The following is a 27,267-nucleotide window of genomic DNA, read 5'->3' on the forward strand; positions in this document are numbered from 1 at the left end:
CGTTTTTTACAAATTTCTCTTGCTTGAATTACCAACTCTGGAGGTGGATGATGAAACGAGTATATTATACTGACCAGCCTTTGTCATCTCTTTTGATTAATAAATCAATTCGTCTTTTAAAAAAAGTTTATCACATTGACATATGGTGTAATGACAGTAGTTAAACCAATTTTTTTTTTTATTACCTATAGGTATAGTCAGGCACCAGAATTTTTTGCAATGAGAATTTAAATTTCGGTCTGCTGACCTAACCAGTTGCTGGTCAAACCAAAGTTGAAACAGGAATTTTTCCAGCCTAATAAAGCAATGCATCTCATGCTACAAATGTTGTCCTCAAAGAAGAAAGCGGGCCCAAAAAAAAAAAACAATGTGCAAACGAGTTTGGATAAGAGACCATATACAGTCGGTCATAATATGCCCAGCCCAAATCTATATCTTTACGTGCAACGCGTGGTGGATATTAATCCTCAAGCCAATTCTAAAAGTTCCAAATCCTCTCCGTCCGCATGAATACCAGAAATAACCGCCAAAAATAGTTTAAAGAATCATGCGAATAATAAATAATAAAATAAAACAAAAATGTGATCTTGTGGCCGAAATTAGAAGCAGAGTCTCACTGGAACTCCTCCTTGCTCTATTCTCACACCACCGCAAACCAAGTCTTTGGCATTTCTTTCTTTGAAACTGAAATGGCCACCGTTGCTGCCGCTCGAGGAATAGGTGTGGGAGTGACGAAGCTCCAAAGACCCAACCACTCCAACCACAACAAGAAGTCGCTCTTTTTGGGTCAAAAACTTCGAAATAAACCCTCCGTTACAGAATCCCATTGCGGTGGAGGAATCACAACACCGAACCCTAAATCGTTCGTGGCCTGCGCATTAGGAGGCGAATGGCTTGATTCGATTCACCACTTGTTTGTGGGCGTCGGGGTTGGGCTTCCTTGCACGGTCATGGAGTGCGGCGATATAATCTACAGAAGCACTCTTCCGAAGTCGAATGGCTTGACGATTACAGCTCCTGGGGTGGTTTTGGCTCTGGGTGCTGTGTCCTACCTCTGGGCTACGCCTGGTGTGGCCCCTGGTTTCTATGACATGTTTGTTCTTGCCTTTGTTGAAAGATTGTTCAGACCTACTTATAAAAGGGTCAGTGAATTGAAGATGAGTTTGCAATGGTCAAACTCAATGATTCTTTTCAGTGAGCTTTATGTTTTAATTGGAGAACTTGAAGGCACTTTTTAGGAAACTGTTTTTTTTTAATGGAAAAAAAAAAAAAAAAAACCGAGCCACATTTCAGGAACTTTATTTGAATCTGGACACAGTATTGTTTCTGGGGTTGATTTTAATATTTAGGTCAGTTTAGACTGTCTAATTTCAATGGGAGCTATGTTGTCCCACTATTTTATTTTTTTGTAAGAGGAATTTAATTCTTCTAATATTAATTTAAACAATACTACCTTTCTAATTATTAATTAAGACTGTTAAAAAGTAATAATCTTGATAATTTGCATAATATATAATTCACATGTCTATTGATTAGAGGTGTGATATTGATCTCATTGAAGTTAATGAAGTTGTTTCAACATAGATTAGAAGTACAAGTGCTGATTTTGATGTTGACTTAGTTGTTCTCTTGAGTAAATTAGAGAGATTAAACTGCAATTTAGCCTAACAGTTCCTTGAAACAGGATGACTTTGTCCTAGGGAAGAAGTTGGGTGAGGGATCGTTTGGAGTAGTTTACAGGGTTTCATCGACCAAGAAGCCCTCTTCAAAGGTATTACACTTTCCTTGGAGAAAATTTTAAAGCAAATGCTACATATTGGTTTAATTAACCACTCACCTGTTGTTAAGCGGTTAAGGTTTCTCTTGTGATTATTACGTTACCATTAGTTCATCACTTTAGAGTTTTCCTATTTTTCATTTGCAATGTCTTGGACTGGTCCGGTTCTAGAATGTTGACTGACGTATTTTAGTTCTCTCTGGAAGGAAGGTGACTTGGTCTTGAAGAAGGCTACTGAATATGGTGCAGTAGAAATTTGGATGAATGAGCGTGTTCGAAGAGCTTGTGCAAATAGCTGTGCTGATTATGTTTATGGTTTCCTTGAGGTGTTGCTCTTATAAGACTACTACTTCTACCATAAGAATTGAGGGTATTACTATTGTATCGTTTATGAACAGATCAAAGATATTCTCACAGCCATCCTTTTGCACTTTTAGTTTTGTTCTTGTAACCGGAACTTTTCTCACAAAATTTTTGCAGAATTCTGGGAAGAAGGGTGGTGAATACTGGCTTATATGGAAGTTTGAAGGGGATGCTACTCTGGCAGACCTAATGCAGAGCAAAGAGTTTCCATATAATGTTGGTTGTCTCTCTTATCAGTATATTACACTTGATTAGTTTTTACCTTTTAAGGCTTACTTTTCTACCAGAATTTGTATAACTAGTCATAGTCATAAAATGAATAAAAAAGAAGCACTTCTTGTCTGCTGGCAACTGTAAGGGGAGGAATCCGTCCATTTTCAGTCTTTCATCAATGAATAACCATTATATCTTGAATTCTCCAATAACAGCCTTAGTGATGGCCACTAAAAAATTTCAGGTTGAAACAATGATTCTGGGCAAGGTCCAGGACTTGCCTAAGGGATTGGAGAGAGAAAATAGAATACTTCAAACAATTATGGGGCAGATCTTGTTTGCATTGGATGGTCTTCACTCAACTGGTATCGTGCATAGGGATATTAAGCCCCAGAATATTATTTTCTCTGAAGGTAAATACTAATATATTATAAATTCTTCAAGTATATGTCATAACAAATTCTTCAAAATTTTTGTCTACTACATTTAAGAGAATTTGAGTCTACATACAAGTCCAAATTCTTGTAGCACATGTAAAGATTTGTACAATCAAAAGAATAGCCCTAATCTGGTGAAGGTCTAACTTTCTTTAAACCATGGGATCAGGATCTCGTACATTCAAGATTATTGATCTTGGTGCTGCAGCAGATTTGCGGGTTGGCATCAACTATATTCCTAACGAGTTTCTGTTGGATCCAAGGTATTTTTCCCCCCCTAAAACATAGGTGATAAAGGTAAACAACTGATCTCAAACTTATTCCACTGATGGTGTTTCTATGTCATGCGCAGGGCATAGTTATCAATAGAAATTCTTCTTTTATATTTACTCAATTTATTTTTAAAGTGTCCCCTGATGTGGATGTCTTTGGATATCATCCCTAGGCTTTGTCTAGATTTGAATAAAAGGTTTATGTTTACATTGAGGCATCATCAGGTGGAGAAGGGTTTATGTTTTTACTGGATTGGTATTTATTGCTGGCTAGCATGTGGGTCCTAGCTCCGCCTATATTTATAGCCGGTTCCAAGCCCGGGTAAAGGAGGAGGGTTGTGTTAGGCCATCAACAGTCAATGTAAAACTTTGTTGAATCTATCATGAACATGGACAATAGACGTTATAATGTTAATGCTAGGTCGTTGCCCGTAAGTAACGCGCTGCATGGCTCGAGTACAGTGATAAGTGAGTTAGAGCCGCTGCATCGGCGCCCGGATGTAGTGTTAAATGAGCAAGGGCTACCGCGTCATTCTGGATGCACACGGCTAAAGAAGCTAGTCCATGAGAGCAAAATTAGATTTGGTACTTGAAATGTTGGGACATTGAATTGTAAATCTGTAGAGGTTGTCGGGGTTATGATTCAAAGGAAAATCAATATCCTTTGCCTGCAAGAAACAAAATGGCGTGGAGAAGAAGTTAAGGATATTCAAGGTTTTAAATTTTGGTATACAGGAAAAGTAAGTGCACGCAATGGAGTAGGCATCATTATAGATAAGGAGTGAAAGAAGAATGTTGTAGAAGTTAGCAGAATTGGAGATAGAATTATTTCTTTAAAAATGATAATTGGACGTGAGACTGTTAATATTGTTAGCGCTTATGCGCCGCAAGTTGGGACAGAAGCCAGTCTTAAGGAATTATTTTGGGAGGATCTGGAGGGATTGATTTGACACATACCACAGAGTGAAAAGATTTTTATTGGAGGAGACTTTAATGGGCATGTCGGGAGGGAAGCTGGTCAGTATGCGAGGGTGCATGGTGGTTTTGGTTTTGGAGAGCTAAACAATGAAGGACAAACTCTTCTTGATTTTTCATTGGCGTATGATTTTAAGATTGCCAACACTTGTTTCAAGAAGAGAGATGAGCATCTCATCACTTACAAAAGTGGAGTCTCAAGGTCACAGATTGATTTTCTTTTGGTTAGGAACACAGATAGAAGACTTTGTAAAAATTGCAACGTGATCCCCGGAGATGCTGTAACGACACAACATAGGGTCCTAGTCCTTGATGTGTGTATTATGAGTAAAATCCAAAAACGTCGACAAGTAGTAGCACCAAGGATTATGTGGTGGCAATTAAAAGGTGAGAAGCAAGATATTTTCAAGCAAAATCTTTTGGATAAAGGAATTTGGGAATCTCAGGGAAGTGCTAACATCATGTGGGAGGATATGGCTAAAAAGATACGGGAGGTTGCAAAAGTAGTTTTGGGAGAATCAAAAGGTTCTGGTCTGAGAGATAAGGAGTCTTGGTGGTGGAATAATAGTGTACAGGACAAAATCAAGTATAAGAAGAACTGTTTTAAAGCCATACATTTGTGTAACAATGAGGAAAATTGGGAGAGGTACCGTATGACTAAGAAGGAAACTAAGAGAGCTGTGGGTGAAGCTCGTTCTAAAGCTTTTGAAGAATTTTATAAGAGCCTTGAGACGAAAGAAGGAGAGCGAAATATTTATAAGATTGCCAAGAGTAGGGAAAGAAAATCAAGAGATCTAGGTCAGGTAAGGTGTATTAAGGATGAAGAGGGAAGAACTTTAGTTACAGATGATGAAATTAAAAATAGATGGGAGACTTACTTTTCTAAACTTTTCAATGATGGAGAGGGTTCATCTAGTAACTTGGAGGATTTAGTAACTGGTGAAGGAGAACAAAATTTGTCATTCTATCGAATAATAAATGATAAGGAGGTAAAGGAAGCTTTTAAGAAAATGGCAAATGGTAGAGCCAACGGACCTGATTGTATATCTATTGAAGTGTGGAAATGTTTAGGTGAAGAAGGGGTGAGATGGTTAACTAAGTTATTTAATGTGATTTTACGGTTCAAGAAAATGCCTGATGATGGAAGAGAAGTACATTAATTCCTATTTATAAAAATAAATGAGATATTCAGAATTGTACTAACTATAGAGGGATTAAGCTCATGAGCCACACAATGAAATTGTGGGAGAAAGTAATTGAGCACAGGTTGAGATTGGAGACAAGTATTTCTGAGAATCAGTTTGGTTTTATGCCAGGTAGATCAACTACAGAGGCGATTTATCTACTAAGGGAATTAATGGAAAAGTATCATTGTAAAGATAAAGATCTTCACATGATTTTTATTGATTTGGAAAAAGCTTATAACCGTATACCAAGAGAAGTGCTTTGGAAAGCGTTAGAAAAAAAGGGAGTACGGATTGCTTATATTAAAGCCATACAAGATATGTATGAGGGGGTAAAAACTAGTATAAGAACGCCTAGTGGTCAAACAAAGGATTTTCCTATAAAGATTGGACTACATCAGGGATAATCTCTGAGTCCTTATTTGTTCAACTTGATCTTAAATGTTTTGACGGAACATATTCAAGGGGAAATTCCGAAATGTATGCTCTTCGCAGATGATATAGTTCTTATAGCAGATATAAGAGAAGAGGTTAATTGCAAACTTGAGTTATGGAGGAGGACATTGGAGTAGAAAGGTTTTCGTCTGAGTAGAAGTAAGACGGAATATTTATATTGTAAATTTGGTAAAGGACTATTCGACAATAATTTGGAAGTGAAATTGGGAGATCAAATTATACCCCAAGTGGAAAAGTTTAGATATTTGGGAGCCATTATTCAAAATGATGGCGAAGTCAGTAGAGATATTTCACATAGAATTCAAGCTGGGTGGTTTAATTGGAGAAAAGCTAAAGGAGTTATTTGCAACCGTAAGGTGCCTAATAAACTTAAAGGAAAGTTTTATCGCACTGCTATCAGACCGGTAATGTTATATAGTAGTGAATGTTGGGCTCTAACGGGACAGCAAGAGCATAAAGTTGGAGTAGCAGAGATGAGAATGTTACGATGATGTGCGGACATACACGTAAAGATAAAATTCGAAATGAGCACGTGCGCGAAAAAGTGAGGGTGGCACCTATTGAGGAAAAAATGGTAGAAAATCGGTTGAGATGGTTTGGGCATGTACAAAAAAGACCAAGGGAGGCACCGGCGAGAAGAGTGGAACATATAATTTTGAGTCCGATTAAGAGAGGTAGAGGAAGGCCTAAGAGAACACTTTTGGAAGTTATTGAACGCGATTTGTTAATTAATAATATTCCTAAAAGCTTGATAAATGATAGAGCACAATGGCGTCTTGCAATCCATGTAGCCGACCCCACCTAGTGGGATAAAGGCTTGTTGTTGTTGTTGTTGTTGTTTGTAGCATGTGGGTCCTATGCATTCTGATTTCTTTTAGGTGAAAAATCAAGGTTACACATACTTCTCAAAGATCATTTAATTGAAGTCTAAGCAATGAAATAGTTAGTGTAATTCTAGATGATATTAATATATTTTTTTTGACAGGGAAATAGGGTTACCAATCAAGAGAGTCGGCAATTATAATTAATATTTCTTATAGTTTTCAGTAGAATAAAATCAAACCACCATTTTAGTAACCACCAGTTTGGCTCCTCAATGAAATAAAATTATAATTATCAAACATACCTCATATTTGTTAGACCGTTTACACCATGTCCTACCGTATGCAATTCATGATGTTTACTTTCAGATATGCTGCCCCAGAGCAGTACATAATGAGCACACAAACTCCCTCTGCGCCCTCAGCTCCGGTTGCAACTGCACTTTCCCCGGTCCTATGGCAGGTCAAAGCATATATTATGGACCATCCATGTGTTTGGAATTAGGATAGCTCACTTTCACATGTAATGTTGTCTTATGTTGCTTACAATAGTCCTCTTTTATCTTAAACAGTTGAATCTACCGGACAGATTTGATATCTATAGTGCTGGCCTAATATTTCTTCAAATGGTGAGTGTCAAATAACTGATGACTAGATTTTGCTATTGTTATTAAAACTAAACTAGTCAAGTTCTATGAAAAATTATAAGGTAAACGTGGGATATAGAAGACTGATATATCAAACCCATGATGAATAAATAACATGTCAGACACACGTCACTGTAAGATTTCTTTAATAGGGTTATATGTTTCTTCATGATTGGCTTTGTTTGCTTATAACTCTTAATCTGGGTTTCCCTAAGAATTTCTTTGAACTCATTAACAGATTTCATATGATATTTTGCTAAAAGAAGAATATGCCATGTCAATTACGAGAAGACTGCAAATAGTAGTTTTTCCTGTAAAATTGTTTTTACACTTTTGTGGAATTTTATGATGTTTTTTGGTACTAGAGGATGACAACTGTTTTATCCTATGTACTATATGATGAAGCTTTGGAGCTGGAGTTACAGAGTACTTACAATTCACGCTTCTTTTTTTTTTTTTTACAGGCATTCCCTGGATTACGCTCTGATAATTGTCTCATACAATTTAAACGTCAGTTGAAGAGGTGTGACTATGACTTGGTTGCGTGGAGAAGAAGTGTAGAACCTCGTTGTGGTCCTGAACTAAGGAGAGGCTTTGAGCTTCTGGATTTAGATGGCGGAATAGGGTGGGAGCTTCTGACATCAATGGTCCGTTATAAAGCACGGCAACGACTCAGTGCAAAAGCAGCATTAGCTCATCCCTATTTTGACAGGGAAGGCTTGTTGGCACTATCTTTCATGCAAAATCTAAGACTGCGGCTCTTACGAGCAACGCAGCAGGATTATGGAGAAGCAGCCAAATGGATTATTCAGCTCATGGCAAAATCTGGAACCTCACAAGTTGGAGGATTTACTGAAGCTCAGCTCCAGGAACTAAGAGTCTGTATCTTGACTAACTTTTGAAAGAGTAAACTGCCATTGGGTCCCTGAGAGATTCATGTTCTCTCACTTTGGTCCTTAAATGATAATTACCATCATTTGACATCAAACACGGTTGTGGATTCAGCTGATATTTAACAAAACTCATGTCTGGGCGATAGTCTGAATCTTAAATTTTGGGAGTTGGTAATTGTTTTCTACGTGCAAAATTGATGAAACTTGCATCTCTCAAAGACCCAAATTGTAGTTTGGTCAAATTGAGAAATTAATCTTTCTGCTACAGTCGTTATCATATAAGCTAATTTCTCTTTTTCATCTTGTAGGAAATAAAACCGAAGAAGAATAGCGCACAAAGAAATGCTTTAGCCTCAGCTCTCAAACTTCGGAGGAAAATTATAAAAACGTTGAATGAGAGTATGGATGAGCTTAACCAACGCAGGAAAAGCCTATGGTGGAGCAGATGGATCCCCAGGGAAGAATGAATACTATAAATACGTATACACATAATCCACTATTTTGTTGAAAATTTTGTCTCTAGCATGTATACAATTTAATTATCTTCATATATAATAGATTGGTGTTTACTAATATGCAAGAAGAAAAATTAGGGTGGGAGGTCACTAGAATCTGTTGAAAACATGTCAGGAATCTTTTGACCGCTGGTGTAAATTCTATAAATTGTAATGTAGTATATATTGTAAAGGTGTTGAATGAGAAGAAACTTGATATGTAAAAATGTCACTTTTCTCGATATTCCTTCTAGCTAGCTTTATCCTAGTTTCTCAGTTCCCGGAATAAATTAAAACCCTTTGCTCCCTGAGACTTCGGACTTCGGACTTCAGAGAGCATAAATAGGTCTTGTCCTGATTTTGGGACAGTTTTCTCTCTTGTTTTGCGCAAATTAAGGACTGGAATTTGTAAATCTCATGGCCATGGATTATCTTTTTACTTGAAATTTCAAAATATGATCCTACTCTGCAAAAAATGTAGAATCATGACTGAATTACAGACTTGGTGCGTGCCACTAGAGTTGTTGAAAATCAGATTTGATTTGATTTGATATTTATCGACATTGTACATGATTGCATGTGATTAGGTCTGACTAGACTATGATTAGGCAATATAACCTGTAGTTATTTTCCTTTAATTATTTGTCTTGCACACATGATTGTAAATATGACAGCTTAGTAGGTCAGAATACAATGATTACTCCCCCCCCCCAAAAAAAACAATTTCTCTTTTTTCACTCAATTTATCATGGTTTTGGTGGAAGCTGGTAGTTAATTGCTTCCATCTAAGCCATGAGTTGAGAGATTGGATAAAAGGATAAAAATATTTAAAAAATTATCTGCCAAAAGTATCTAGTAATTTAAAGTAGAGAATAGTGCACAAGTTATCATGAAATCATTTTTTCATTGCATTTATTATCAAACTGTTAAATTTTAGAGCGTTGATCGTCATATAATGTGGTGGATATGAAATTTCATGATTTGGTCATAAATATTTTGGAAAAAATAATTTTGTGGGCACTCGTGCATTTTTTGTTACTTTAAGTTACTGGATATTTTTTGCCGATAACTTCTTGAGTATTTTTGTCATTTTGGCCTTAGTGATTTTGAATGCAAAACTAAGCATGCTTTTGATCCATCTTCTTCCAGCATGGTTACAAACTTTTCAACTTTATCTCGCCTTTTCCTTGTCTTAACTGTTCATGTAACTTACTCCCTCCAATCTAAAATATAAGTAATTTGGTATTTGTAAAAAAAATCTCATTTTATTCTTGTATTATTAACTTGGATTCTTGTGTTTATATATTTACGATCTTCTTTTCATTCATCATAAATTAAAACTAAGAGTAAAAATGAAAGCTAATACATATTTTCACATGAATAAGAATTTTATTGTTATACAAATTTTTGTTAAAAATTGCTTATATTGGACTGGATGGAGTAGGTTCATAGTGCCAAACTTTCATTACCCCATAAACAGTTATTAACCTTTCTAATTACTTGTGGTGAAGCATTCTGTGTACACTTCTACAAATTAGGGATAAGAACAAAATTTAATTTAAAAGATTAACATATAACTTGTTGCATAGAAAAGCTTCAGGACTTAGTGAAAACACATTGAAGACTCTTATTTCAAACTTGAAAGAGTTGTTTCATATTTTCAATGAGACACTCGATCCTCAAATATAGCAATTAGGTAGTAACATTCTAATCTTGCCTCACAAACCTTGAGCGCAGTGAAAAGTGAATAGATATGATGAAAAGGGGAAAGTTATACCTCAGCTCTAAATATTGTTTTGGGAATGACACATAGGTCCTAGAAGATCAATTTAATAACTATTAAGTTCTAAAAAATTTTTCTAAAGGAGGTTATAAATATGGAAGTGTACATTGCAAATCAAAACAGTTTTATAGGTTGCTCTTAATTATGTGAAATTGAGATTCCTCCATAACAAGTTTGTGAATCAATATTTGCAAAGCATCTTTCAATAATTTTTGTAGGAACCTAACTGTTTTTAAATTAATTTTTTAGGTCCTAGTTATCATTTTCACTATTGTTTTTTGTCTCCATGACAGCTCAATGTGAAACGTGACACGCGTACAAGACTACTAAAGCAGTACATATAACTTGAAATAGTTTAACACATAGCAGCTCGAGTTTCCAGTCAAGGAAAAACACTGTAAATCTGATTTGCTGATTCTCCCACAAGGACTTCTTTACATTTTTGGAACTCAGATCCTCTCAAAACGAGTCATTTTGTTCCTTAATCAAGAAACATCAATGTGTAAACATGGCTTGAAAAAGCTAGAGTCATAATAATAACAAAGAATTAAATTGGCGTATATGTTGATTAAATCGTAGGCAATTTTGTTTTGAATCACGAGAACTTCACGTGTAATTCTGACCTCCTTGTTCGGTACAACAAAATCACTATTTTTTAAACGTAAAGTTTCAAACACTGAACCGAAAATAACAAAACCAGATGATAGAAGAATCAGTAAAAACAGGACATTGAAAAGAGGATTGCATCAAAAGTGAATGGGGAGAGCACGTATAGCAATGATATGTGGATGCTTAGCCTTGTCTTTAGTTAAGCACAACCAAAATCATCAGCTATTTGATTAATTATTTCCCACTAAAAAAATAGTGATGATAATAAATTTTGGGTCTGATTACACTTATATTTTCTCCGGTTTTTAACATAAGATAAATTTTAAATGTTTTTTGTCCTTCATATATAAAGCAAAATTAGAATGATTAATGTTCTCAATTTTACTCCTTATTTATTTATTATCATTTGAATTTTCACAAAATAATTTATCATGGTTATTAATTACAAAAGACTAAATTGGAGTATTATATATTTTAAATAATTTTAAAAATATAGTTACCATTTCTTAATAAATGTAAAATTAGTTAACTTTGCCTTATATTAAAGATTGGAAAGAGTAGCTTATTAAATCTATCTATCATAAATCTACATTTAAAAAGCTGACTATGGTCTTTTTTGTTTTAATTTTTAACAGTAATTTTGTTGTCACGCTCGCATGCTTTTTTTATTTTTTATTTTTTAAATCTGCAGACTTAATTAAAAAATGTCTTACAAATTAAGTCAAAAGGAGTAGCGTATTTAATCGATTTATTTATCTTGTAGGTTTTGAAGTGAAGCTTATTCAATTTTTTTGAAGTGCTTCAATTTCGTTGCTACCCATACATTATACGTACATGATCAATGATGATTTTGTTGTGTGAGGAAAGTAAATAATTTAATGAATATTCAGATGATCAAAATTGACATTTGTATTTTGTTTTTGAAGGATTATGAATATATTTAAGCCTAAACATGATATGCTTTAAATTGCCTTACAATATCTCATTTGAAGATATTGAAAAGTAAACGGTAGATTTGGGATTTATTATAGGGTTGATAATAGAAGTTTTGACTATTTACTTAATCCAGGAGGGAGGCTTCATTACTTGCCCCAACTTGGGTGGGTAACATGATATGTTTGTTACATACATGCATGTGTTTTTGCTCTAAAACTTGACCCAATCTCACTCATCGCTCATTAGTAAGAAATTTCCTTCCTTTGACGACCTTTTTGTTCCACTCTCTTTCTTCATGTTTTTTTTTTTAAAAAAAAATTAAAGTCTTTCATCATGCTTTGCATGTGAGTGTGTAAATAATAAAGAGTCTTTTTTTAAAAAAAAAATATATGTAAAAGTAAAGTCACATTTGCTTACTAAAAAAGAATTGAATGGAATAGATTAAAAAAATAATGATAAAAATAAAATAATTAAAGAAAGTATGTGAACACATTGATAAGGAGGAGGGGTAATTTAGTTCATTGAGTTGAGAATTATAATTCATAAGATTTTTAAAGGATATAATATTTTTACATTTGTAATATATATTAATAAATTTTATCATGCTTATCATGAGAGAAAAAAGTGATATAGTTCGTTTTTATCTTAATTTTTCAATTTATTCCATTACATTCTTTTCTAATAACTAAATGTGACTTAAATACTACTTCCTTCATGTTCTAATTATGGGGTAAAATTAACCAATTTCACAATTATTTTTAAAAAATGGTAGTTGATACCTTAAACTAAGAGAAAAATGTGTAACTTTCCAACTTTGTGATTCCTAAAATTAATGACCATAATAAAGTGGTATATGAAAATTGAAAGCATGCCAACAACTTGTTGGAATTAAAGAGGGGTGAGGTTGAAAAAAATAATAATAATAAGTACGATATTTTGTCTTATATTTATTAGTTAGGACCACGCATCATTTTAAAACTTTGCCCTATAACTAAGATCAAAGAGTAAGATTTAAGTGTATAGATATTGAAAGCATTTCCACAACTTCTTGTTAAGGAAAGGTATAAGGTTGGGTCAAACGAAATGAGTTAGTCCCTCCTAATGTGACAAGCTAAGTTTGAATTTTCATAAAAAGAGATGTCCATATTTGATGCTTGACCACGCTTTAAATAAATTATTTCCAATAAAAAGACACATGTGAATTATAAAATTAAATAGAAGAGAGAGTAGGATTTACATGTATAGAAATTGAAAGCTGGCCAACAACTTGGTATAATTAAGGAGGGCTAAAGTTGAAAAAAAGCTTAACTACTATAGTTTTGCCCTATACTCATCTGATAATATTTATAGGGCAAATAAAGCATAGGGCAAATAAAGCATATTAATTTTGGTTTCATTTATAGCACACTTCGCCATTTTTTATTTATATTTACCTTTATATCTTTATTAAGTGCTGGAAAAAAAATTTTAAAAATAGTTCTTTTTTGTCCTTATTAAATATATTGAATTTTAAAATAGAGTTAATAAGGTTTAAAATTTTTCTTAGTTCTGATAAAATATGCTAAAATAACTTAGAGATAAAATTAAAAGGAATGGCATTTAGAACTAATTATATCTTTAAAACTTTGTCCTTTAATTAAAACCGCTGTGTATGAGCACGCGTGTGAGAGAGAGCGGAGGGATTTAAGTGTAAAGATTGAAGGAGGAACAATGTTTCATAATTAAGGGGGGGCCTTAGTACTTAGGCCCATGAAATTGTGTTGTGTTGCTTCCTATGTCATCATCATTAATCACTAACAACTGCAATAATTTCCGGACATTTGTTGTTTTTTTGGATAAACACAAATGATCAACAATACTACTAAGTTTGATGTTGATCCATATATATAAATGCATGTGGTCCCAATAAGAGAGTGGGTTTGAGTGCGTGTTTTGCATTACTAGGAGTCAAGGATGATAATTATTCATTTTGAATACTATCACGAATTCTTATGTAGGATTCAAAGAAACCAACCTCAGTGGATGGATCCAACCAAAGATAAACAAAACCATTAAAGAAAAAAGAAACATTTTTTTTTAATAAAATAAAATAAAATTGAAGGTTTTTGTCCTCAGGACAATTAACATAAGCCTAACTCTGTATGCTACTACAAAGTAAGTGCTGCCTAGGAGGTTGAAATGCCAGAATTATTTTAAAATTCTTTACCTAGTAAAATGAAAATTTTTTTTGTCACCCCAAGTGTAAAAGAAGTTAAAGTGTATATAGAATTAATTAATTTTGACCCATCAAATTAGGATCAACTAGACAATTTTTTTAAAAAAGTTTTTAGAATCAGATATTACTTCTTAATACAAATTCTAAACATTGTTAAGCGGGTAGTTCTCTTAATATGTTTTCCCCCACTAAAATATCTACAAAGTTTAGTCACTCAAATCTCACTAAAGGGATATCAAGTTTTTTTGAACTCTTTGGCCAACCCAAAAAAAAAAAAAACAATTTCATTCAACCCACCAACTTTTATTTATATGTACAACTATGCACTAACTACCAAAAAAAAAACATCAAATTAAAGGTAGGCAAAACACTGAATAAATCAAAATATAAAGAGAAAAATTTATATATTTAATTTTATATACTTAATATGCTCGTTTTTAATTAAATCAAGACATGTAGATATTCTATACTTTATTTATTCTATAATAAATTCTTATTATTAATACATTAAGATTCATTTATTTTAGCTTGATTGAATAAAAGTACATTAAGTATATAAGGTTAAGTATTTAAGTTTTATCCAATTTCAAATTTAGCTTCTCTCTACTATACTTTTACTATTAATATAAATCGTTCAGATTAAATTTTAATAGTATAAATTAATCTGTATTTTTAAAAAACTATCAATTAAAATCATAAAATTCAATATGAGGATTTAAATTTGCAGTGTTCTCTCCATTGAACTATGACATTTAAATCATTAAATCTAAGTTGGCGATATAATTTTGTAGGGCATGGCGAGAAGCCACCTCCTTGATTCAAGGGTCCAAACTCTTGCATGTCAAGACCAAGGCATTCACACATTCCTACATGCTCTTTTCATTTTTATATATAATATATATTTAATTAATTTTTATATATCAATAAAAAAAATAATTATTTAATTTTTTATCAGTTATTATTTAATTAAAAGTACATGAAATTACAACAATTTTTTAATTTTATTCTTAATAATATCACAATTAATATTATGATGATGAGTAAAGCATATAATTAATATTTTTTTCTTTTTTAAACAACAAAAATAAAATTGTTCAATTACTTCAAATTATCATGACATTTTTTTACATTTAAGGACAGAACAAACTTTAAAAAAAAAATATCTTATATGTAAAGAGGAAAAAAAGTATGTGGGGGGAGGGGTTGTGGGATCTACTGGGGACTTTCATGCTCTTCGCTCTTTCTTTCAGTATATAAGAACTAACAAGCCTCCTTTGATTTCTCAAACTCAGCAGACCCTCCTTAAGGCCTTTGAAAACGCTTTTCATGATCTCAACCTCAAACAAAAAACACATGAAGATGGCAAGTCAGTCCTCCAAGAGAAGGCTCTCAAACAGAGGACTTGGAGGAGCCTTTAGAGAGCAGAGATCTCGCCTTTACATTATCAGAAGATGCATCATCATGCTCCTCTGCTCCCATCACTAAGCCTCTTTCTTCTTCTTCAATCTTCATCTCCAGTGGATTCCATTCACTTCAAAGTGTGAATACTAGAGGCAATCAATATTAGAGGAAGAGTGAAATTAGTCTGTTTTTTATGTGTTTTGCTCACCTTTCTGTATACTAGAACTGGAATAGTTATGCTCCTACCACCACTCTCTTTTATTTGACTCTGTTTTTCTCTTCGTTAATTCTCCTCTCCTTTTTTTCATTGATTTACTTGAAATCATTAATATTTCCTTTTCAGTGTTTGTTTTCTTTTGAATCTATGAGCTAGCTCTTGAAAGCATTTGAAAAGAGGGAATGTTTCCTCTACCTTACATACAATTGAGATGGGGAAACGAAAGAGAGGGTATATACCTCCATAGATGAAAACAGAGGAAGATATTACAGAGTTTTGTGGCTTTTCATGTTTTTTTTTTTTAATGTTTCCAGGAAGTTTAAATGTTAAGATGAGAAAAAGACCCCAGAGAGATTAATTGAATGTTTACCCCAAAAAAAAATCAAATATTTATTAATTTTTACAAACTATTGCTTAAAAAAAAAGTGAAAATAGATAACCAAACAAACGCTAACGGTTATTTTTCCTCTAACTCTTTCTTTTTTTCAAAAAAAGGGGAGATTTTGAAGATTTAAAACCTTACTTTTAAATTTATCTTATGAATATTTTTTGTTTTCATCTCTCCTCTCTTCGTTTTCATCCTTATATTTGCATGCAGTTTAAAGTTTTAGATTATTGTATATTCGAAAATTTTATAAATAAAATTTAAATGTTGCATAAAAAATGTAACAAAACAAGCATTTTGTGTTTATACATTTTCCAAAGCACCCCAATGTAGAAGAAGCCCTTTTACGCCAGCATAGCTTCTGGTGGAACCACATTTGGATCTGTTGAAATAAGATTCCACACACGTGGAAAGAAGTTTTGTCAAATCAAATAATGCAGGAGGAAAAAAGTGATACAACAAGAATGACTTAATGACCATGTACATCAATTATTAGATACGGATGATGCATGTAGACCCATTAATCATATAAGGTTAAAAAAAAATTCAACAGACTCTTTTGTTAAAAATCAATCATTTACGTATTTACTTATGTGCTGTCATCTTTTGAATATAAGTAAATTTTAATCAACTTATACATTTAAAAAAATAATTTAAAAAAAATAACAATGAAGGTTTGCCAAAAAAAATTTATATCAATCAAGGACTATTTGTTGTTAAAATCTAAATAAAAAAAACCTAAATAAACTATTATTAATTTAAAATAAGTTATTGTTAAAATCTGAATAGATACTTATTAATAAAAGATTAACTCGAATCGATAAGTATTCGTTTGAGTTTTGATAACGAGTAATCTTTGACCGATATAAATTTCCTCCAACGGTCATTGATTGATTTTTTTCCAATAATTTATCATAATAATTATGTTTGAAGTAAAAAAATTGGATTAAAATGCCCTTGTGATTATTCCCCAATTTTTTTAACTTAATGATACTATCATTTTTTTTTATTTTGTCCTTCATTTAATGAAGGGAAATTTAATAAATATGTGATAAATGCTTTTTGAAATTATTTTACTTGAAAAAACAATAAATCATATGTAAATTTTGCTTGCATTAACCAGAATCTTTATTTTTCATGATGACACAAAGCTCGTTTTCAGTTTTATCTTTATTTTCTAATATTTAACATTCATTATACTAGTTATAGTTTAACCAAACATCTTTAAGTTTATTTGACCAAAAAAAATCTCTAAGTTTATATGTAAACATATGAATGGATTTTATCTTTTTTTTTTTTTTCCATCCTTTCTAATCGTTCCTCACGGAAAATGGGGTCTCCCACACATGTATCACATGGATTTTATCATTTTTTAATCTATCCTATTTAATCTTTGCTCACATCACACATACATCACACAACACACACATCATCTAACAGCTTTTTTCTCATCATTTTATATAACTATTTGATTCTAGTATTATTAGATTATATTTAAGTATTGTCGAACTTAAGAGTAAGTTTTTTTATATACTTTTCCATATATAGGATTGATCTCTTTAACCATACGTAATAAAATTAAATATCTTTCACTTAATTCAATTATTTTTAGTTTTTCACCATGAGTATAATCTAAGCATATAAGTCACTTTTAATCATGATACACTTGATTGTTGTTTTCATGATTGAGATAGATGAGTGAACAAAAACGGAGCAAGAATGAGTAAAACTATAATAAAACATTATTACAAATTAAGGGTTCTTTCTCTTGCATGTTTGATTTGTTTCACAATAATTGTAAAAGTGAAATTAATGCCTTCATACGATAACATAGCAAATTACAAAAAAAGAAGTAATATTATAATATGCACACTTTCATCTATCTCAAACTCCATATAACTTATGATTATATATATATATATATATATATATAGTTATTTGCCTAAAGGAATTGAGAATAGGGTTTACATGGTTATTTTAAATGAAAAAAAAAGAATTCATTGAACATGAATATATTATTTCTTCTTTAGAGACAAAGACCTTTGGTTGGTATAGGGTGAGATGGACTGTCTTCTTGTTTTCCAATTATTTTAGTGATAGTGAGTTTGTGACTTATAATCTTCTTATCTCCAACACAACGTTGTAATTACATATTCTATATCAATTATTTCTATACATGCACTATCTAGCTTTATTTCATGCAATTATTTTTTTATTTTTCACAAAATTAACATTGTTTTTAAATATATTAAATTAAAAAACCTTACTTAAAGTTTTAAATTCATTCTACTCGATGCATATGTAATAAAATAAATTTATGAAGATTTCACCTATTTTTTTGCCAAAAAAAAGAAGATTTTACTTTTTCTTTTCTTTTCTTTGTACTTATTACTAAATTCAGGGAGTAAATATAGTTAGTTTACTTAGATATTTTCAATTGAACAATTGATCAATTGACAAGTTTGAACCACATGAATTTTCAAGTGTTTTTTAATCTATTTTTGAAGTTCAAAATTTCAAGATTAATTCTATTTCAAATTAAATTTTATTTAAATGTTTCAAAATAAAAATATTTAAATTTAATCATTTCAAATATATCAAATCATTAGTCAATGTAAAAAAAGTCACTTTGAGAAGGAGATTATACAAGGAGTTTCATTCCATATTATGGGGCATAGAGAAGACAAATTCAAAATATTTTGTGGGCCAACTGAATTATTTGTTTCCAGCCCACTGTTCATGTACGCAATGTTAAATTGTGCAGATTATGAACATAAATTAGGAAGAACAAGAGTTAAGTACCTAAAAAACAAATCAATGATAATTAGGTCTGTGAAATTTTTCAAAAAAGAAGTAAGAAAATATTGATTTAAATGATTATCATATTGTAACTGAAATTGATACTTATTATTGTCTGATTGATATCTACAAATCATTTTTAAAATATTTTGTAGGGACCAAAATGTTACTAATTCAATTTTATGGATCTAAGTATCATTGTCCTCGTGAACTATGAATATTTCATAATTCTTTTGAAAAAAAAGTTACTTTTTATATTTAACACAATACAATTTTATAATTATTTATTGGCTAAATTGTACAAACCTTCCCTAAATTCCAAACTATGTACAAATAATCCCATTAACCTTTAAAACTTAATAACAAATCTCCTTAAACTTTCAATTTTTTTACAAATAATTCCTAGTTATTAATTATACACCCCTTAAACTTTATTTTTGTGTGTATTTACTTTTATTAATATACGAATAACCTCCTAAACTTCAAGTTATTTGTAGATAATTAATGTAATATCTACCTTGATATTACCAATACAACAACACATTTACATATTATTGTGATAATCAGGATTAGATAAAATTCTAAGACGAATGGTCATCATAATACAAGGGCTAAAGAATATTTGAGAAAAACAGGATCCCAAGAAAATCCTTTTCAAAATATCAACTAAGTAAATAAGACAACGGAAGCATGGAAACACAATTTGCACTTAAAAAACACACTTGGCACAAAATTGAAAAATCTAGACTTTGCACCGTCCGTTGCAGCACAGACCTCATCTGTTGCGGTGAATGGCACAGAGAGCCATGCCCTCATTGCCTCATGCACAGCGGTGCACTTTGCTGTCATGACAGCACCCCAGATCAACTTTCGAATAGCGTCATTTTGTCATCCAACGTTCAATTTGAGCGGTTCAGGTGTCTACATGAAGCTTTTCAAACCCTCTATCTAATAGAATTGGTCTCACATTCAAATAATCATCCATTAAAAAGATAGACACCTGAACCTAAAATGGTTCATTTTCATCTTAAAATATATTCAAAGGTGTCCAACTCACAATACCAAATGCTATTAGCTCTAAAATCACTTTAACCACCTCAAATGGACCGCACGTAACACAAATGACTATTCATATCACATAAATAACTAAATATACTCAAAATGACCACTAAATTCTCAATTCACAGCAACACAAAGGGGTAGATAAAACTTAATACAAATATTGTTTTGGTCATTTTCTCACATAATCATAATTATATTATTTATAATTGTGTCTTGGCCAAACACACTTCTTCAATTACAATAGCATCAGTCTTAGCTAAGATACACACCCATTTCACATATTCTCATACGATGATAACAAAATCATAAAATGCTCCTAAGTTAGCATAATATTATGGCACATTCGTTACAAAACCAAAATGACAAAGGAGAAGAGCTATATAAATGAGCTCTTTACTTTTCAGTTGCCTTTTCCTTCCCCTTGCTCTTACTGTAGCCCTCACCTGAATAATATAACCACACAGTGAGATAAATATATCAATAACAGAATAATTCATTACTATTAATTAACATGTATAACCATATGGGAGTAAAGTTATTAAGTATCAAAACACACTTTTAGCATATTCAACAAATCCTTTCTATAAACACAAGTTATTTACCACTAATAAAATCATTCTATCATTTGAGCCTCTATATAACCTCGACTAAAACCATAGGCTCTCGAGTCGAGTGCACATTCACAATGACTCGAGCTTACCTTTAGTGGTAGGATCACCCAGCCAAAAGTATCTTGTCCCACTTTTGGACTATAATCTCCCCTTATCACACACGAATTGGGGTATCGTTACTCTAACACTACATCACTGATGCTAAGGAGTGTCACTCTCCGACGCCGTATCTTGCATAGATACTAAGGAAAAAATTTCTAACATTATGTCTCACTAGATACTGAGGAGATACATGTCATATGGACTTTCATTACTCCTTCCTATTGGTAAACTCCCACCCCCTAATAGATCATGCTTACACTCATCATATATAACACATATACATTTGAAATTCCTCAACCAATCCATATAAAACTTTCACCATTCTCATTGTTTGTAAATAGTTTTATATGCACAAAATCACATTTTGTAATATTTAAGGTTATTAAATCTCAAGCAACAAATTAATATATCTACTCACAAATAGTTAAGCAATGTAATCAAATAATGTAAATTATTTCGTTATCTCAATCCTTTATTATACAAAAGGATTATCGTGGCTCAACGTTAGCTCCACACATTCTATATGCATGATACAGTTCGAGCAATACTTAATCTACACAATTAAGTGACAATTTTCAATTATCACTTCAGATAAACCTCAAATTTACTAGGATCTAAGTATCCATAATACTTAAATTCCTTATCTAACAATATCAACCATTTTTAAACACTCTAATCATCCTATTAAATATCCCAACATATCAAAATCATCATCAAATTTCCCACATTATCTCAAAACCTTTAAATTATGCGTAGGGTTCGTCCAAACCCTCAACAAAAATTTCAAATCAATAAAAAACTCATAAATCTAGGGTTAAAGGTTTGATTTAACTCCCCAAAACCTTAAATAAGTCAATGGGTTTATCCATTATTCAACTACAACCAAAAAGAAGCCCCTAAATGCCCTGAAATAAGAATTTTCACATAATGATGTGAGAGAGAAGAAAGAAAAACTTACCTAATATATATCAAGCTTGTAAGGCTTCCAAAATCACGTCGGCAGCTACAAGCTCCACTTCTGTCGTACCCTTCAATTTCTCTATTTCTCCTTTTTGATTTCGATTCTGATTCCTGACTAATGAAATGCAGATTTTGCACGTGCGCCACGGCACATGAAATAGAAAGCCCTATCACAATTTAAACTTTCTTCCGTGCCATGGCCTACTTGAGCTTCAACTTAGCTTTCTTCTAAGGTTGTTTAAGGATTCAAAAATTGTATTAGTCTTCTATAAATGCCATTTATCAATAGTTATCTAATTTAACCAAAATACTCTTATAAATACTAATAATTCTCGATTTGAAAACTTAATATGTTATAATTAATATATAAAATTAATTATATAAAGTTATTTATACAAATATAAGAGTTAAGAGAGTTCATTATAAAGTTTTAAAAGTTAAGAAAGTTATGTGTATGTTATTTAAAGTTATGGGCAGTAATGCATAATTTAAACTTATTTTAAAAAAAAAATCCATATTTTTGGTGTTTGTCTCTTTTATTACTTTATAGTATAGCGTCAAAGTGTCAGGTGCAGAGCAGTTTGAAATCACTGTCTAAATAATTATATGTTTTCCTTTTTGTCACATAGCCGGCATTTTGCGTAGCAGCGTATTTTACATTGAAATGTATAAAAAACCAGATGCAATAAACTAGCTCCTAATGAGGACGTCCTTGATAAAACATTCTCCCTTCATTTTAAATTATAAAATATTTTTATTTTAAAATATAAAATATTTTAAATAAATTAAAATTTTATTAAATACATCAATTTTAATATTACTCCCTCTCTTTATAATTAATTTTTATCACTTCTCTTTTTAATATATTAAATAATGAGTATTTTTAAGAGTTTATATTTATATTTTAAAAAGATAAAGTTGTTAAGTGTATTTAATAAAATTTATTAATGTGTAAAATTTTATCTAACAGTGTATTATAATTTAAAACAAAGGAGTATTTGTTTTACTAACATCATCAATATAATAAACTACGTCAAGTTGGGGGCAAGGATGAATCTCTTATCTTCAGATTGGATGTAAATGGTTCATACAATTGTAATGTTGATTTTGCTTGTAGAGATTTTATCCATTACGAGCATGTAATAGATCAAAGGCTTTTAGCAAACATCTTGGTTTCCATCTTAATTTCATTACCGAGCTTTTGAACATTCCTAAAAGTCTCACTCTATATTGGAAGGAACATTTTTCAAGGTCTTATTCAGATTCAATGGAGCTGCTCAACCTCATTAATAGTAGACACTCCAAGTCTCACCCTCTTTTTAACAACATTGAAAGGATCAAAAGACCTCATCATAAAAGATTAAGGTTCATTTAAAATTTTACTTTTCACATTTGAAATGTCAAATTTCATTTTTAAGATGTGAGAAGCTATTTGAGTAAAATATTTTATAAAAAAGTACATTTTGAAATCACATCTAAATAATAGTTGAAAGTGAATTTGAGAAATGTAACTATTTGAATCTTTTAAAAGTAGATTTGAAAAATAAAATATTATTTGACCGTATTACTCCAAATTTAATCTCTTATTTTTTTATTTCAAAAATAGTTAATTCACTAAAAATATAACTATCATTTCAATAATAATAATAATTAGATATCAAGTTTTTAGCATTATAAATTGAATAATTAATCATGTTAATTTTTAGCATAATGTATAATAAAAATTACAATTCTTCATCACATTTTTTAAATCACAAATTAAAAAAGTACAAATAACTAGAGATCAAGTTTTTAGCATTATAGACCAAATTTTATGTTATTTAAAATCTTTATCACATTTTTTAAATAATTCAAATATATTACTTTTATATAATAAAAATTATAAATTATTATAAAATGAATGTCTTTTTTTATAATTATACATTCAAAATCACATTTTACTATTATAATTTAAATAACTTTTAGTGTATTAAATTAACTTTTTAAAAAAATATATTCAAACACAAATTTTATTATAACAACTGATTTTAACTAAATTAATTTTTGTAGAAGGAACTTTTAACAAATGAACTTTTAATAAATTAAAAACTAGACACACATTCAATAGTTACATTTGTCCATGTCTTCATAGAGGATTCTTTGCTCCAGCCAGCTTGCTTGTTAAATGCAATAGGACAATTCTAATGTGCCTAAACCCTAAACCCTAAACCCTAAATGACCTACCCCAAGAGTACAAAGATCTTTTGTCAAAAGATCTAACATGGTTTTACCCATGAACTTGTATTAAAAAATATTTTATATGTGTTCTTTTGAGTAATGTTTGTTTAGGATAATCAATCACTCATTGTGGCTATGCAAATGATACAATTTTATTTTATTTTCTCAAAGTATCAGGCGAGAGTGTCGCTCTATAAAAATGTTATTAATATCTATAACTTTGTTTTGGTCAAAGCAATCAATAGAAATACATCAAAACTTTTGTTTAATCCAAATCCAGATATTCTTTAAGATTATAAATTGGGGGGTGGGTTAAGTATTGGGTGTTTGTTTCTCCTCTTTACTTGAGAAATATCTTGGAACTATTATGATATTTGAAGAGATAAAATTGTAGTTTACAGTGATATTTTGTTAGAAGGTTAAATCAAAATTAGTTGATCATTTAAAATTGATGTAAATACTAAGGCCTCTTATCATTTTAAATCAGTAGTTGAGACTTCAAATTTTAATCATTATATATATAATAACTTAATTAGCAAAGGTTACTCTTCACATTCAATACCTTGAAGGAAATATTGGTAATATACTCTTGATTTCATAAAAAAATTAAAACATATTGAATGGAAAGGAAATTTGCTTTCCCAAGAATGATCCTCGTCAAATAACTAAATAAGTTATCATTTCACTTGATATTTTTAACTATTCAAGTGTTTCAATTGTTTCTTTGTATTAGTGAAAGACTACTGGCGTGCTGACTAATTTTTTTTTTTTGCCCCTCGTCATTCTTTGTTTTATTTTTCTTTGCAGGACCTTTTATTATTAATATTATCATTGACTTTTATAAAAAAAAACAGTTTTCAACTCCTCTTCCCAAGCAACAGTTAAGTGCGTTACTGCTATGATGATAGATCCAGGTCTAGTTCAGTCTGTTCTCTATTTCTATTCTCTATTTGCTCTTTTCCTAAGACTTGGGACTGCCTGAATTTTCTCATATTTTTCATATGTTTGTGATCTATTTATTTTTACATAGTGGTTACTGATTTATTAGCATTATTTTTTGATTTCTCATGTTCTTACTGTTTCATTCCCCACTTTTGGCAGACACAGGGCATGTTTGCATTCTATTTTTAAAAAATTATTTTTTTTCAAAATAAAAAGATAAAAAATTTTGTTTGAGTAGTGTTTAAATTTAAATATTTTTAAAATTATTTTAAATTTTTATTTTTTAAAATAGAAATAATTTAAATTTTTTTAATTTTTAAAGCCACATTATATTTGATTATTTAAATTATTTTTAGTTTATGATAAACTATTATCTTGACTTTTTTTAATTTGAAATTATTTTTAAATAATGTAATTAAATGGATTTTCATTTCATTTTATTTTAAAAAAAGTTTTAAAAAAAATTTATTAAAATGTTAAAAAAAAAAAACCAGAAGATGAATCTTTAGTATAAAGCAACTGACGACTTTGGATATACCATTGCACTCACTCAACGGCTTAGATTCGCTATAGAATTTGATAATGAATTAATCTTTACCTTTCGAACAACCCAGACATGTCATGTCACACGACGTCGTTTCAATGCTTGGATCAGACGGGTAGAAGACTGAGAGCGCCTTGATCCAGGACCTGTTGCGGAAGCATTCAAAGACGGCGCGGCAATCGAAGGTCGAGCAACCGGCCGTATAGACATTGTTCAACAAATCCTTCAGAGGTTTGAAATTGGAATAAGATAACAAAGTATTAGTAGCCGTAGCCTCCATGAGCAGCAGCAAAGCAAGGAATTCGCCGCCGTGCCGGGGATGACGAAGACGAGGGCCACGGCGGCGGCGACACGGGTCTCAACAACCAACCCGGTCAAACCCCCGTCGAAACCGTTCGTCCATCTCTGGCCCACAAGCCTTAAGAAGCCCACAAGCCCCCAAGCTTCTCAGTTTTGCCGACGACGAAGAGAGAATGAAAACCCCATCGCGTTCGAAACGGCCCGTTCGGACAAGTCCTCTTCTCGCCTGGCCACGCCGTCTTTCCTCCTCCCACAAGATGACTGCCCTGAAAGACCGTATTGCTCATTCCTCGTCGGCCATCGTTCCTGTTTCCTTCTAATGTTCAGCCCCAAGCTGGAACCTACACCAAAGAAGCACTCCGTGAGCTCCAGAAGAACACACGAACTTTGGCCAGCAGTTCTCGTCCTCTTCGGAGTCTAAACCCTCATCTGAACCTGTTATTGTATTGAAAGGCCTGGTGAAACCTGCGGAACCAGTGAAAGAAGCACCGAAATCGGATTCTGAGAGGACGAACAAGATGAGCTTAAGGAGAAAAAGGCTGACTTCTTTCGCAGTGTTAGAGATGATGCCCAGGACAAATTGGCTTCAATAGGGCTCACAAATAACAAGAACTCATCTGGGGTCGCTGATTCATGATGAAGAGACCCATAAAAGCTTTCCGGGCCAAGAGGGGAACGACTGAGGCAGGCTCGTCCAGCAGCACCAGATTACATCTCTTTGGATGGTGGAGAAACTCATGGTGCCGCTGAGGGGTTAAGCGATGAAGAACCCGAGTTCCGTGGTCGAATTGCCATGCTTGGACAGAAAATGGAAGGGGGAAAGAAGGGTGTCTTTGAAGATGTAGATGAGAGAGCTGAATGTGCGCTTAAAGGATATTGGAGACTTTGATGATAATGAGATGAGGAGGAGAAGATGTGGGAAGAAGAGCAATTTAGGAACGGATTGGGAAAAACGAATGGATGAAGGGTCTAATGCTAGAGCAGGCAGCACTGATGTTCCTGTTGCTCAAGGTGTCCAGCAGCAAAAATTTGCTCCCTCAGCCGCTACTGCATATAGTGCGCTTCACGTGCGCTCAGTAAGTCCCAGCATAGGAGGAGCGATAGGGGCATCACAAAGTGTATGGGATGTGATGCCTTATCTCAACAAGCTGAGATCGCAAAGAAAGCTCTGCAAGACAATGTTAGGAGACTTAAGGTATGAGCAGCTTTTTATAATTGTCAAACTGTCACAAATATTAAGTTTTATGGGGAATTTTTGGTCTGATAAATGTGATTATGCAATATAAATTGCTTCCTCAACTTGTCATAATGATAGCAAGTTATATGCTTATATTTCTTTCACCAACCTCTTGCGTCTGAACTAAAGTGTAAACATGGTTCGTGGAACATCTCTCTAGGAATAATCTGGTAAATTTGTTATGCCTTGGATCCATTATGATACTGTTAGAATCTGAATAGGAAGAGAAATGGGAAGAAGAGAAACAACAGGGTTATGGAGAGAAAGGTGGGAACTATTAACCCTCTAAAGCCAGGATCTGTGCTTTAGAGTTAGGAGTATCTCCATACATCTGAAGAGTACTTTATTTATGTCACAAGAGCATACAATGCTGTCAAAGATTCATTGTAACACCCTAGACCAATAACTAACTGAA

General features: G+C 32.1%; 1 protein-coding gene across 1 annotated transcript; it reads left to right on the forward strand.

The window, feature by feature from the left end:
- The first annotated feature begins 616 nt into the window (after nt 1-616).
- On the forward strand, nt 617-8,774 carry LOC129295915 (serine/threonine-protein kinase STN7, chloroplastic-like). The gene is made up of 10 exons (XM_054934512.1): nt 617-1,142; nt 1,685-1,771; nt 1,984-2,103; nt 2,258-2,356; nt 2,598-2,766; nt 2,960-3,053; nt 6,868-6,961; nt 7,071-7,127; nt 7,610-8,023; nt 8,347-8,774. The coding sequence occupies exons 1-10, from the start codon at nt 690-692 to the stop codon at nt 8,503-8,505; spliced, it is 1,746 nt and encodes a 581-aa protein (XP_054790487.1). The 5' UTR covers nt 617-689; the 3' UTR covers nt 8,506-8,774.
- Nucleotides 8,775-27,267: the final 18,493 nt, after the last annotated feature.

Source organism: Prosopis cineraria, unplaced genomic scaffold (assembly GCF_029017545.1).
Source record: "Prosopis cineraria cultivar Desert tree isolate PC_DT_omini unplaced genomic scaffold, ASM2901754v1 PC216, whole genome shotgun sequence".
NCBI lineage: Eukaryota > Viridiplantae > Streptophyta > Magnoliopsida > Fabales > Fabaceae > Prosopis > Prosopis cineraria.

Bases quoted from the DNA above. Each gene is read 5' to 3' on its own strand.
- LOC129295915 (XM_054934512.1), top strand. From the start codon at position 690: ATGGCCACCGTTGCTGCCGCTCGAGGAATAGGTGTGGGAGTGACGAAG. The intron at 3,054-6,867 runs GTATTTTTCCCC...GTTTACTTTCAG, and splicing joins GAGTTTCTGTTGGATCCAAG to ATATGCTGCCCCAGAGCAGT. The intron at 8,024-8,346 runs GTCTGTATCTTG...TTCATCTTGTAG, and splicing joins CTCAGCTCCAGGAACTAAGA to GAAATAAAACCGAAGAAGAA.